Source organism: Plectropomus leopardus, chromosome 15, assembly GCF_008729295.1.
Source record: "Plectropomus leopardus isolate mb chromosome 15, YSFRI_Pleo_2.0, whole genome shotgun sequence".
In the NCBI taxonomy this organism is placed as follows: Eukaryota; Metazoa; Chordata; class Actinopteri; order Perciformes; family Serranidae; genus Plectropomus; species Plectropomus leopardus.
This window is the reverse complement of record NC_056477.1, coordinates 11,982,880-11,996,629: the sequence shown is the minus strand read 5'-3', so window position 1 is coordinate 11,996,629 and position 13,750 is coordinate 11,982,880. Positions and strand designations below refer to the sequence as shown.

Genomic DNA, 13,750 nt, shown 5'->3' with positions numbered 1-13,750 from the left:
TCATACTGAACCCATACAGAGCGGCGGCCCATCCTCTGTCCCTATGAAACCCCTCCGTCATCACAAAAGGTTCTCTACAGTGAGCGGACATTTTTACTTCTGCTGATATTCTGTATCATAGCAACCACATGAAACTAAACCATCTCAGCTGAAAAAAACGCTGCGCATCTTTTTGCTCCTGTTTGGCCTTCGGTGTTCTGCATTTACGAATAAACAAGTATTTTATTGGTTTTGAAGCTATCATCTTTGTCATTTAAAAAGCAGATCAGCAGAAATTAAACAGTTTTCAAAAACAACAAAAAATGGCAGTAATACAGATGTTGCTGTTGCTAATTACAGCAGGGGGAATTCCTCCAGCGGGACAGCCCTAGTTTAAGGGATGTTTAAACTTCTAATGTGTTGAGGTTTGACTAGAAAGAGGCCTTCCCTTCAAATCGCAATCAGAGAGGCTCTGCCAAGTGTCTGGGCTCAGTACAGTGTATTTGTTAAGCTCTTCGCATGGTCTTGTCGCTGCAGAACAATGTCGAATTGTGCTCTGTGCACAACAGTGGTCTTAAATGAAGTCATAACAAATCCTTCAACCATATTGCATCCATGATGTCATGTCAGACGTGATGTCTTCTGGAAAACAAAGCAGGACTGTATTGTACTCTGTCGACGAACAGGCCCTACACTGAATGGAGTATTTCCTGTGAGGTCTGCGAACAGAAGCAACACCTCACAGGCCTTGTGCTTCACCATCTAACCAAGAATCCTCTAACCAGGAAACATCTCCTTTCATTGTCGCTGAATTATTATCATTTCTGCTGCTGTGAAATTGAATTCTCTGGTCTGTTTTCTATTTTCACTTCGCAGGCATCACAGGTTTAAAACATTCAGAGCGCACAGGGGACTATAAACTATGAATTAAGTCAAAAGAGTAAATAAATGGATAAATAAAACTCCCAGATTTGATTTAGTGTGAAGGACAGCTGGTTAGAGCCAAAAGTGCTGATGATACAGCGGCTGTTGAAGTGTGTTTAAAAAAGTCATGCAACCTGACGGAGACATCAGGGTAAACAGTGACCAGAGCCCTGTCATGATAAAAGAGAGGTGCCATGACAAATGTCAGATGAGCAACTTAAGGAAGGATAATGTTTCTTAATGCACCACCGCACACAATGTGACTGCCTTCGCTGTCATTAATTGGAAAGGACAAACAGTGCAGAGACAAAGAGTGGCCCTGGCCAGTGTCACCTGGCCTCTTTACGCTCTTACTCTGCGTTTTGTCCCGAGGCTCGGTCTCAATAAGAAACCCCAACAGAGGCCCTAATGTTGTTTGACGTTAGTATGGAGGCTCAGTGGCCCTCCCTCGCAAGACAACCTCTCAGAGGCAGCGTCCTAAAGCGCCGCGGGGCACGTATGTGCTTTTAGCTTCTGCATATATGTCATAGCTTGTGTGGCTTCAGTAAAAAGTAAACAAAGGTGATTCTTAAACACTTTTTAAATATCTTTCTGTGTTCTGTTACTTTTACATTGCAACTTATTTTTCATGTTATGAATTATGAGAATTTCCCAAAATAGAGATGCTGGCTTGATATTTAGCTGAGGCAATATTGTGCTTTGTAAATTATAGAATGGTGTTATAAGGGTGAACACAGTTTTGGCGTTCCTGTTTAGGGCATGAAAGTGCACAAATCTATAAAAAAATGTTTTATTTTGCACGTTGGGTTATTTTTTTCAGTACCAGAGACTACTTTATCCCCCATGCTTTGACCTAACAGGTTGTACAGTTATGTAATGTACTACAAAGGAGGCATGGCATGATATAATTTCATGTCACATTCATCCTGGCCAAAATAATTGTGATTCAGGATATTATGCCCATCAAAATATTCTTTTTTTTTTTTTTAAACATACTGGAATCTCTTAAACTTACAGTATGTTAAGATAACATGCTTACTGAATCAGAGACAGGACACAAATTAGTCAACACCCTCTTTCATGAAAAACCAAAACAAAAAAACAATCAAGCAATCTTAAAAAGCCATTTTTTTTACTGATTGAAATGGCACCATATATTTATCTATATGAAATATGCCAATAAATGATTAAGATCTTTTGTGTTTTTTTAATCTAGAGCCTGTTTTTGTAATCTCTTTGCCCAGCAGTCTCTGGGTGCTGCTAGACACAGTATTAAAGACTTTCCAGATAAATGAAATTATTTTCATTTTAGATTAAGCTGTTTATTATTTTCTCGTTTTAATGGACAGCTTGTTTGGTCAAAAAAACACAATTTTCCAAAGCCTAAAGTGACATATTAAAATGCATTGTTTTAGTTGACCAAATGTCCAGGACCCAAAATTTTCCATTTTATTTTATCATAGAGTGCAGTTGTTGTGTATTGAATCATGAGTTGCTGCTTGTTTAAGAAACAAAGCTTTATGGCATTTCTTATGTTAGTTGAAATCTCAGTGCTGAGATAATCATTTAAAATGGTTAAAAATGGTTTAACCTCTGTGCTGACGTCACAGTGTGATACCTAAACTTCAGTAAAACGATCATAGGGAGCACTGAAAGATTCATGAAGCTGCACAGGGACCCTGCAACATGACAGGGATTACATATGCAGGGCCCAGACTGAGTTCCTGTCAGAGGGCCAAGGATTTCTGGTGTCCCTGCCTGCACCTTCGTTTTTATTTCACACCGATAGCCCCTGACGATGAAATTGAAAAAATGACTGTATAGATTGGCAAGTGTCCATCTGTCCATCTGGGGGATGAAACTATTATTTTCATTATAGATGGGATAGCTGATATAGATTTAGAGCTGCCCATCCCAGTCTCCCAAAGCCCAAGGTGACATTTATGTAATGCTTGTTTTGTTCAACCTAGAGCTGCGAGGATTAGTTGATTAATCAATGACAAAATGAATCACCAATTTATAGTCGATTGATGGTTTTAGTCATTTTTGCACACACAAATATCAAACATTTGCTGGCTCAGTTTTCTTCAATATGAAAATGTGCTGATTGTATTGTAATTTATGAAAGTGAATAAAGGGTCTTTTGGTTTGGGACTATTGGTTGGACAAAAGAGGCTAATTTAAAATGTCGCTTTGAACTCTAGGAAATTGTGATGAGCATTTTTAACAGTTGTATCACATTTTGACTAAGTGATGAAGGAATAAAATAAGGCAAAGCACTGCAACACTCCAAATCACGAATATAGAATATATCATTATAATAAAAGTATGACCACAGTTCTTTAAAAAAAAAGTACTATAATGTAAGATTATTTAATTTACAATATCATAAACCTCATAAACCACAGAAAAGCAGAAAATCTTGACATTTAAGGAGCTGGAACCAAAAAACAATTTGCATTTCTGCTTAAAAAAAAAAAAGATGTACGTTTTAATCAAAACAATTGCAGAGTAATTTTCTGGCTATCAACTACTCCGTTGATTGAATTATTGCTGCAGCTCTACAACTAACAAATCAATAACTCCTCCTTTCATACGTACATTAGTTTAAAGTATGAAAACTAAGTTTTTGAAAACAGCAATAATGACCCAAACACACTTAACGTCAATGTTTTTGTTTAAAAGTTATTTACATTTAAATTGCATTATAGTAATTAACTTTAATTACACATGTGTGGGTGTATTACTGCCTTAAAGCAAGTGAAAAAAACTATACATTATGATTGTAAACAACTAACAAACAATTCAGGAAAAAAAAAACTAAATTTTTCTATATCTTGTTGGTTAGAAAGCTTCTGCAGGAAATATTTATGTTAATTGAAATGTGAAAATGGGTAAATAAAAAGGCTCAATGCACCTGTTTGAGACATAACCAGTTGATCACCACATGAGTGGAAAGATACAGAAGTTGTAACTCTGTTTGCCAAACATGCTGGCATTCAGCCTGTGGGTGTTTTAGCTTCAAACAAATAACAAGCCAGGTGGGAAAAGTTACGCACCAACTTCAGTTTATCCTGTTTGATTTACTAGCATTGTAAGCAGACTTTGAGAAGAAGCAGACAGAATTTTATTTTAGATGTTTTAAAAATTGAAATGTTGATTTCCTGTTCATATTTCCTCTTATTCAGAGCCAGTCGTGACTTACAGAAGGTGGTCAAACTTGGCTACTTTCACTTCTCATTTATTTTAAGCAACCAGGACGCCTACAATTTTCATGCACTCAGGCTCCAGGCTGCACAACAAGCACGCTTCCAACTCCATTACGTCGTCTCCTATCATAACAATAACCACTACATTCATTAATTAGAAATAATCAATATCGTTGCTGCCAGATGTGCTCACCGTAGAAGGTATTCCTGGTGATCTGACCTCCCATGGCTGGATGCAAGGTGCGTTCACCTCCTCTCCAACTACCGGCTCGATCCACAAGATTCACATTCAGCTGCGCGTCCTCATCGGCGACATTACACGGACACGAAGTCGTTCAGACGCAAAAAAAGTCCCGATTCAGCGGCAGGTTGTGTCTGTGTAAAGCCTCATCGACATGAAGCAGCAGGCGGCAGATCAGCGCTCAGCGGCTGCCTCTGGTCCGTGCACAGATCACGCTGAAATTAACATAAAAGGTGGTAATGTAGGTGGGGCTTCCCGGACTATTAACGCTGTAGATACCAAAGAGGGGACAGCAAGAGTCTCTACAAGCAATACATCACCATTATATGACTGTTGACTCTTAGAGGACACTTGTGTCTCTTACAGAACCCGTATTTTAATCTAATATTGAAGTCTCTGATTAATGCTCTCATTTTGTTATATAACGTCCTCACTTCCCCCAATGCTTCATAATGAGGTTGTTTGTTGTTTCAACACTTGTTGAGAGGACAAACCTGTTCCCACCTACTTCAGTGTCTTTTTCAAAATACAGGCTGGTTGTCTAATTTTACACTGGAATGAAGAAACTCAAATATTCCTAGAAATTCTCAGTCACGCAACAGATGGGAAAATAAAAGTGAGGGGAGGAAAATATCATAAATGTGTAGATTTGTTTTAGGCAGAAACTCACTGAAAGTCTTCAAGGACCCATCTGGAAACTGACCAGTAACGCAGAGATGTCACACTGTTTTTATTCCAACCACTGAAGGTTTAAGGCTTAGTTGGTTTATGTTAATCTAAAGCCAGTATCTTTACACAACACAGCACAGTGGCGTTTTAAGATTTGCTTGGCAGCTTGTTGGAAGATAAATGCTGAGAAATTCTGACTTCTTGTCTTGTGGGGTGGTGGAGTTTCCACGATGACCAGACGGAAAAACGACTGGCTTCAACTGAAGCAGAGACATTGGGCCTGAACAGCAATGCTGTGTGGTAAATTAACGTCTGTTTTAATTTCATAAAGGTTGATAAATGTTGTTAATAGCACATCTGCCAAAAATTGATATGTTTGAAAATCAGGGGTTCTCAAATTTTTGATGACAAATTGCCAATTTATGGAGCCAGCATGCGATTGAGGGCTGCACAGGAAAAGTGCAGGCATAAAACAAAAAACAAATTCCAAGACCTGTCATTTATTTATCGAAGATTTCAGAGATCCAACTAAATCTACCTTGCACATAAGGCTGATCACTTTTTGTTCCCCTGAGGTTTGTACAAAGTATGAGTATTTTTTTGTTTAAATTTTTGTTTAGTTTTGTGCGAAGAATAATAACAAATGCATACACCATATGGCGGATGATTTTAAATTAAGTTATGAAAAAAAACAGAAATAAATATGATGAAAATAGGAAATATTACAAATAATAGAGAAAAAAATCTCACCCAGTTAATAATAGTAATATGACTGTCACTTATAAATGTGCTGTGTGTACACATACATTATATAGAATATGTATGCACACATTCACATATCCATATAAAGCAGAAACAGATACATCAATACGTGTATGCACATATCAACCCCCCCAACTCCCCCATGTAAAAGAAAAACAAAACAAAACATGGAAACAAATTAGTATAGTGTATCAAAGAATAATTTAGAGTTGATCAATTTTTTTCTTGAAAGCTATTTTTGTCTTTAACCATTTAGCAAATGTCCGTGGTGGAGTTTCCATTGCACTTCCACATTTAACTGCTGAGTTGTCCACAGAAAGTTTCAAATTTAGCTACCTAACAGATCCATCCAGCAAAGGCAACGATTACTAGCCAATCAAACAGAGGCAAGTAGGTGGATCATTACTTCCGCAAATTTGCATGGCACAGCGGTTCTCTGTTTTTTACGTGGCCGGTTGATTTTTTTGTTTCTCTGAGCGTGGCTTTGTGGCCCTGTCACAGATAAAAACTACGTAGAACTGTATAAAAAAACAAGCACAATCTGTCAAAAAATGATTACAATAAATCATTGTGGCAGAGGCAATGTAAAGCAGCAGAGCAACCTTTGTTTTTTTCATTTCACATTGAAAGAAATCAATCAAATCAAAGGATCCTGTAGTTAAAACAATCCATGTAATTAAGTCAGCGCAGTTAAGTTAGCTTTTCACATAGAGTGAAGCTGACAGTGAACAAACGATACAAAAACAGAAGCTGATTTTCAAAGTCAAGGATGTTTTCTTTGGAGGACGAGTCCTAAAGAGGTTAGGAAAGACTGATTTCCTAGCATTTGATGAACACAAATTGGAACAGGCTACTGAATGCTAAGGTGTGTGTCATTGGACCCCGTCTTCAATTCCAGCGAATTGTGTGCAAAGTATTGTGGGTACTTCATGCTCGTGAGTATAGACACATGCATCCTTGAACGTTTTCTAAAGAATAAGAAGTAGAGTTAGAAGGATCCTTGACATTGTAACAGTCTTTTTGCGGGATTCGATGACATTGCCTTCTTAAAATTCAGCCATTTAAGGATGCTTCCTTGACTTTGAGAAGCACTAAGAGTCTCTGTAGCTGGTAAAAAACCCTCTCTACCTCACCTGCATGACGTATCGTGTTTATGTCCCATGAATTTTTGTTGTAACGCAGTAGCCAAGTAGTGTATTAAAAGTAGGCATTTGATAGAGAGTTGAAATGGACCACAAATGATTTAATGCATTTCATGTCACATTCAGAGGTCGTGCAAATGGGCCACCATTAGCTCACTGGCCGCACTTTAAGAAACTATGCTTTACATTCTATACAACATCTGATAGAGTTTATACCCCTAAATCAATCGAGGTTGGTGCAATAAACTGTCATGGAGTTGTAACATGAGTTGTAATCTTCCATCAAATATATGTGCCTCTAAGACAGTGTTTTATGGAGTGACATGTTGAGTCTCTGGAGCTTCAAAGTTGGCGTGATGGCCCTGGTACCCAGCAGGCACCTCTCCGGATCTGCCTTGTCGCCTTAGCGTTTACATAACTTGTGTTGGCAGCCAGGCCTGTGAGACTCTGTATTGGTTCGGTAGCATGAGCTATATTCTCATGTTGTTTACACAAACTGATTGCGGTTTACTCGACTGTCTGCAAGCAATTTGCAACAAGGGTAAAGCCGTACGACTGGGGAGGGGGTTCATGCATGATTTTAAAAAGTGATTTTCTATAAAAAGTGATCAAGCAGATTTTATTTGTCTCAGGAAATTGAGATGAACTAAATATATCAAAGCAAACAGTGTGAACAGAACACTAAGGAATTTATGGCAAGGACCCTGTAGCTATCTCAGTCACACTTAATGGAGTTTGACATGCCACCTGATCACTGGGCTGTCAAATCTGTTGTCTGCTGTTCTGTAATAAAAGGAGATGTGTTGTTCTGTGAAATGATAAATTATGATGTCTTGTGTCCCACAGTAATATCAAAACAGCATGCCACTGATCAGGCGCTGAGGAATGTTGCCAAAAATCTAGCAGTTGTGAAATATCAATAACAAAACACAAAAAGTGAAATATTTTTGCCCAAATTTAGCTTTAATGCATACTCATAATGCTGCACACAGAAAAACCTTCAGCGCATTTCTGGCCATTTTGCATCTCTTTCCATCTCTTTTTGATCATTTTGCATCATTTTTATGTTGACTTTTGTATAAATGTGGTCATTAGGTGTCTCTTTATGGCCACTTTGCATCCCTTTCTAGTCATTTTGCTACTTTTCGTTGTCTCCTTAGTCATTTGCATTTTTTTTTTATCTTTTGCATTTCTTTTCAGTCATATTGAGCATTTTTTTGGCAGTTTTGCATCTCTTCATCTTCTTGTGGTTGTTTTGCTTTTTTTATGGTGGTTGTTTTGTGTCTCTTTATGGTCATTTTGCATCCCATTCTAGTTGTTTTGCCTTAAATTTGGTGTTTTGCATCTCTTATTTGTCGTTTTGAGGTTCTTTGTGCCAGTTTTGCATCTCCATGCCATCCTCTGGTTGTTTTGCATCTCGTTTTCGTAGGTTTTCATTTGTGGTCATTTTATATCTCTTTATGACAATTCTGCATCATTTTCTAGTCATTTTGCCTCTCTTTGTGATCTTTTGTGTCTCTTTTTAGTCATTTTGAGTGTCTTTGTGGCAGTTTTGCAACTCTTTGTGACATTTTAAATTGTTTTTTGTCTCATCACAACCATTTATGTCTCTGGGGCCGCTTTGCATCCCTCTCTAATCATTTTACATGCCTTTGTGATCTTTTCTGTCTCCCTGTAGTCTCTCAAAGTACCTTTATGGCCATTTTGCATCTTTTTTGCAGTTTGTTTTTTCGATATGTGGTCATTTGTGTTTCTTTGTGGCCATTTTGCATTGCTTTCTAGTCATTTTGCATCTCTTTATGGTCTTTTGCATTTCTTTGTTGTTGTTTTGAGTGTCTCTGTGGTAGTTTTTCATTGCTTTCCTCCTCTTTGTGGTCTTTTTGCATCTTCTTCATAATCATTTTACATTTCTCTGTCATTTTTGTGATTGATTTTACAACAAGAAATGCAAACAGTCAAGTCTACTGGCAGAAGCCAACAGGCCCCTTGACTCCTCAGGCCCCTAGGCTTGTGCCGATAGGCCCGTTCAGTAATCCATCCACACATGAAAAAAAATAGACTCATTTTGCTTCAATTCAAATACTTCAAATTCAAATTCATAGCAGTTTCAAAATATTATTATTACCTAGCTCTTTGTGTAATAGCCTTGAACCTTTCACTCAGGGTTGGATATGCACTGAAGGCCCTGACACAACAGACTGACACCTCCTCCCACAGTAGATTATTTGTAGATGGGCGCCTGGCAGGCAGCAGCTGCCTGGTGGGGTGTGCTGGCGTGGGGCCTCCGTGGACATTTTGGCAGCCTTGTTTGAAGCAGCCGCGTGCACCCTTTTTCTCTTCGGGTATGATCCATGTTGAACAAAAACACTATTCAGCTCAGAGTTTGGACCCTCGCCCTGCAGCCATATGCAAAACATTACAGAGCAACACAAGAGCATCATATGATCCTCGACGGGGGGCCGTCAGAAGAAAAGGAACCCCACCCGACAGGCACATATCAGAGGTGAAATCAAGCTGTCACATAGAATTTAAAAGTGACAGTGACATAAGGAAGACACCGGGGGAAAGTTTATTGATCATGAGATTGTCATCAGGCAAAGTGTAGCTCGAAGGGACTCAAAACATTCATCTAGAATTACCAGAATCCAGTTTATTTATTGGCAAAGTTTGCTTGCAGAAAGAATTTTGACTTCAGTTGTTTGAGGCTCTCAGTGTGTCCACGTGCAGAGCCGAATCGTGCAGACAAAGATATTCAGCTCTTATACAAAGTAAATAAGTAAACAAAAGTTCACTATAGTTCATCATCCCAGTTTTCTGCATTTCATTATTTCTTTACCTTCCTAGTTTGATAGACAGTTGTCCAGAGAATTCAGCTGTTTTTGGGCAAAGGGTTGTATATCTAAGAGCACAGCAGCATGATGAGCTTGGTTTGGATTTTATTTAGCCTGGCATTCAGCAGTGTGCAGTGATCCAGACACTGCGGAGCTGAAGGATCATCACTGATATTATGATGCATTTAAAGACCGAAGGGAATAAGAATTGACTTGCTGAGAAGTGCTGCATCCTATAACATAAAATAGTGTAACATTCAGTCATCCCTGAATTTTAGTCATCCCTGAATTAATCATTCAATAACTCTCTGTAGCATATATCCTGTGGTCCACAGCAGTGTGGCTGTGGCATCTTCTTGGGGTAATTGCTCTTGACATGTGACCAAGATGGATAAACACGCCCAGCAGCACAACTTGACACCGACTCTTGGGTCAGGACAAATGTTTTCCATGTAGGGTAACTGAGAGGCAGCACCACAGGGTAGATGTAGGTGGTGGCGTCAAAATATTTAGAGAGAATATATTTGATTGTTAACACTGTTTTCAGTGATACTATGGTTTACAGGGTAAGTTGTTGCAGAATTCATGGCCCATGTTATATGACTGGAGAGAAGAAATTATTTAGAATATAATTTTAGGAAAGGAAAACATTTTGAAGTTATTGTTCATCAATCTTTGGACTTGAAAGAGAAACGTTGGTATTTTTCAACATGGACCCTATTTTCTCATGTTTTTGTGTCTTATAATATTTGAAATTGGTCCAGTATTAAACGAGAGGGCTGCAGCCCAAAAGTGAATTGCAGTGTCATCCTTTAGGGCATTCGTGCACCATCATTTTATGTCCACCAAAAGTGCTTGAGAAAATTATGGAAAAGATCCCTACAGAGAAATAAAATATATTTCTTTACCTTTTTCTTGATCTGGTTTGTTTTTTTTTTTTTCTACAACAACTCAACTCGCAAGGTTTCAGAACAAGACTTGGTTAAACACATTAACAAACTGAGCAGAATAAGCAAAAAGTGAGAAAAAATGTTTTATTTCTTCCCCAACCGTAGAGGGCGTTCACTGATGGTGGGCCATGGCCATGAAGGATTAAACTGCAGCCTGTTTTATGGCTGCCTGCTGCATAACCTGTTCTGAACCAAATACTAATGTTTTGTCATACCTCTTTGGCATGTCATAACAATACACAGGGCACCTGTTAACGTCTATGTGATGCACAGCTGAAACTCATTTTGTTAATATTGTGAAACAGTTGCAGTTAGCTTAGGGCAACAAAACTACTTGGTAAGATTTAGAAAAAAAGATCCTGTTTTGGGTTAAAGAAAGGGTTCATTAAGCAACATAATGGACAACTGTATGTCAATTGTATGAGGTTGCATTAAAAAAACATTGACTTTTAGTTTCTCACCAGACACGAACTGTGATTTCATGGATGAGAGTCCAGTTTTGTTTGACCCATCCACCATTGCCGCTTTGCAGTGGGCTTGTGTACATATTATACTCGAGGTATCGTTCTGTGACTGCTGTTGACGCTCAGGGATGCTGCTTCCGTGATGTCAGTGCAAGCACATGGTGGGATTATGCTGCATGTGGTTATGTTCATGCAACAACAGCACATTGCAGTTAATGCTGGGATATCATCAAACACACAAGCGTAGGTTTTAGCAACAAAGACATGGAAGGTTAGGTTTAGGCAAAAGGGCACATGGTAAGGTGTAGAGAAAAAAAAAATCACATTTAGACGGGAGGGGAACATCGGACCTGCCCATGGAAGCCCGCGTTTTGTTGGATCCATCCACCGCCCCTCCCACCTGCCTTTGTGCTCTTTATGTTACGTTGTTACTGGCAGCGTTTCAACATTACGCCATCCAGCAGCATATCATGTAGATGCAATAGATTCCACACGGCTGCGTTCTCAACTAGCACCACCTGTCCGCTTGTCAAGCTGACACAGCAGGTGCCGTTCAGCCATCCAGCCATTCAGCGGTGTACTGTATAATAACTCCATCAACTTTTCTGTCTGTCCACATTTTCAACTGATGTCCAGCAACGTATCATGCAGGCGCAAAAGGTGGCTTTCGTTGTCAGGATCTTACGGTAAAAGCACTGTAAAAGCGGTAGTATTTAAAGACTTCATAGTGAGAGCAGGCTGTTTCCACCTGTGGTCCCTTTACCAAAGTGTTAAACAAGGCTTCCTAAATTACAACAAAGCAAAAGAACAAAGAAAGAGGGCGCACAGTTGAAAAGACCTCTTTAAGCGTAGAGTTTATTGCTCTTTATATTTTGTCATTTGCTCTCAGCATCAAGTATTGCTGTGGACGGGTTTATATTGGAGTTAGATGAAAACCTGGTGTGTCTCCTGAACACATTAAAAGGTGTTTGCATCAGCATGATAAAGCGGCAGTATTTGACACTTTTGCTCAGTATGGGCCAATTAAAAAAAATGTTATTCCCATCAGTCAGTTAGGCATAAAACATGGCAAAATACAATCCAGGATGAAATATACTGAAGGTTTCCTTTGATGTACACTATCAAAGGTAAAGCTTTAGTGCTGCCATATTCATTTGCGTTTGTCTCAGTAAGTAAAACAACTCAAGTCTGCTGCAGACATGACTTGGGCTTGACTGTTAGGAGCCCAAATTTCCTTTAAGACTCGACTCGACTCGCCGAGTCTTACTCGACTCGTAAGACTTGACTCGACATCTAAAACCATTTCAGTCTCTCATTTTTAACCAGAAAAAAACTACCTCTTGTGTTCATCACCATTTGCTTTACTATAAAAGAAAATCAAAATCTCATAATGATGTAAAACTGGGTTTTACATCATTTCAGATGAATGTATGTTGTGTATTGATAACCCAATAAGGATGCATGTGAAAAAAGGAAATGTGTCATTGTCTACTCACCGACATGTTAATCAAAATTCTGGTGACATTTGAATGACTGTTAGACGCACACTGATTCAGCCCCCACAGCTCCACATCAGCCTCGTCCCAGCCTGCTGAAGTTGAAGGAGACGTCCTTTCACAGCCACAACACAGCATAAAATATCCATCACATTTCTCACACTAGCTCATGCACCATAATAATCAGGTGTTTGTAGCCAAACAATTGCGCTGCGGGTCCAGTCATTATCCCGTCTATTTTCCTCAGTGAATACGCTTTGTTGTTAAAGGCACCAACAGTCACACCACACCACGTCACCAGAGCATCGTGAGTGAGGAAAATAATGAGGTATTCGGGGAAATTTGACTGACATTTTATGTTTGTTTTCTTTTCTTTTTCTATGTGAATAGATGCTTCCATTAACAGCAGCAGTTTGGGAGATGACAGCGACCGACTCGTATGGTATCATTCAAAACCTCAGTGGAGTTATTATGGGGTGAGTACAAAATGATAGATTCATCCTGAAAAAAGACAAAATGTTCCTATAGTTGACTTTGAACATGACAGTGTTTAAATATGTGTACACATACTCTGTACATATTACAGTTTCAATACTGTGCACATTGTAAAGTACAGTATGTGCTTGAATCAGTTGTTCCCAACTGCTCAAGTCACGGGGTGCTGATTTCTCCTTAGTCATTAGGTCTACACATAATAAATGAACACAAATCCAGTGTTATTTCACAAAATGTAAACAACAAATTGGCTTAATAAATGAAACATATTGCCAGAATAAACAGAAATGGCACTTCAAAATAAAAGCTCTGTGCTTGAAATTCACAGTACTTCATAATAAAGTGTGTTTTTTACAATCTTGATACATTTTCGAGTCACTTGCGGTCCATTCAGAATATACCCGCAATCCAGTTTTGGACCACGACCCACCAGTTAGAGAAGTTGAGAATAAAGGGTTTGAAGTGTGAAGGCTCTGTTTATCAGATCTAAACATTGTAAAACCTTGGTGTTTTGCCTTTTTGGGGTTAATATTTATAATTTTGATTTTTTTTATGTATTTATGTGAAACCGTGTAAATCGTGTAATTT

General features: G+C 38.7%; 1 protein-coding gene across 1 annotated transcript in view; it reads right to left on the bottom strand.

Annotated features, from left to right (window-relative positions):
- The window catches only part of LOC121954727 (E3 ubiquitin-protein ligase NEURL1-like), a 43,528-nt gene extending 38,994 nt beyond the window's left edge, over window positions 1-4,534 (bottom strand). Inside the window, exon 1 of the mRNA XM_042502409.1 lies at window positions 4,306-4,534. Within this exon, the coding sequence (XP_042358343.1) occupies window positions 4,306-4,339 (34 nt within the window). The 5' untranslated portion in view covers window positions 4,340-4,534. The remainder of the gene's footprint in view (window positions 1-4,305) is intronic.
- Between the last annotated feature and the right edge of the window lie 9,216 nt (window positions 4,535-13,750).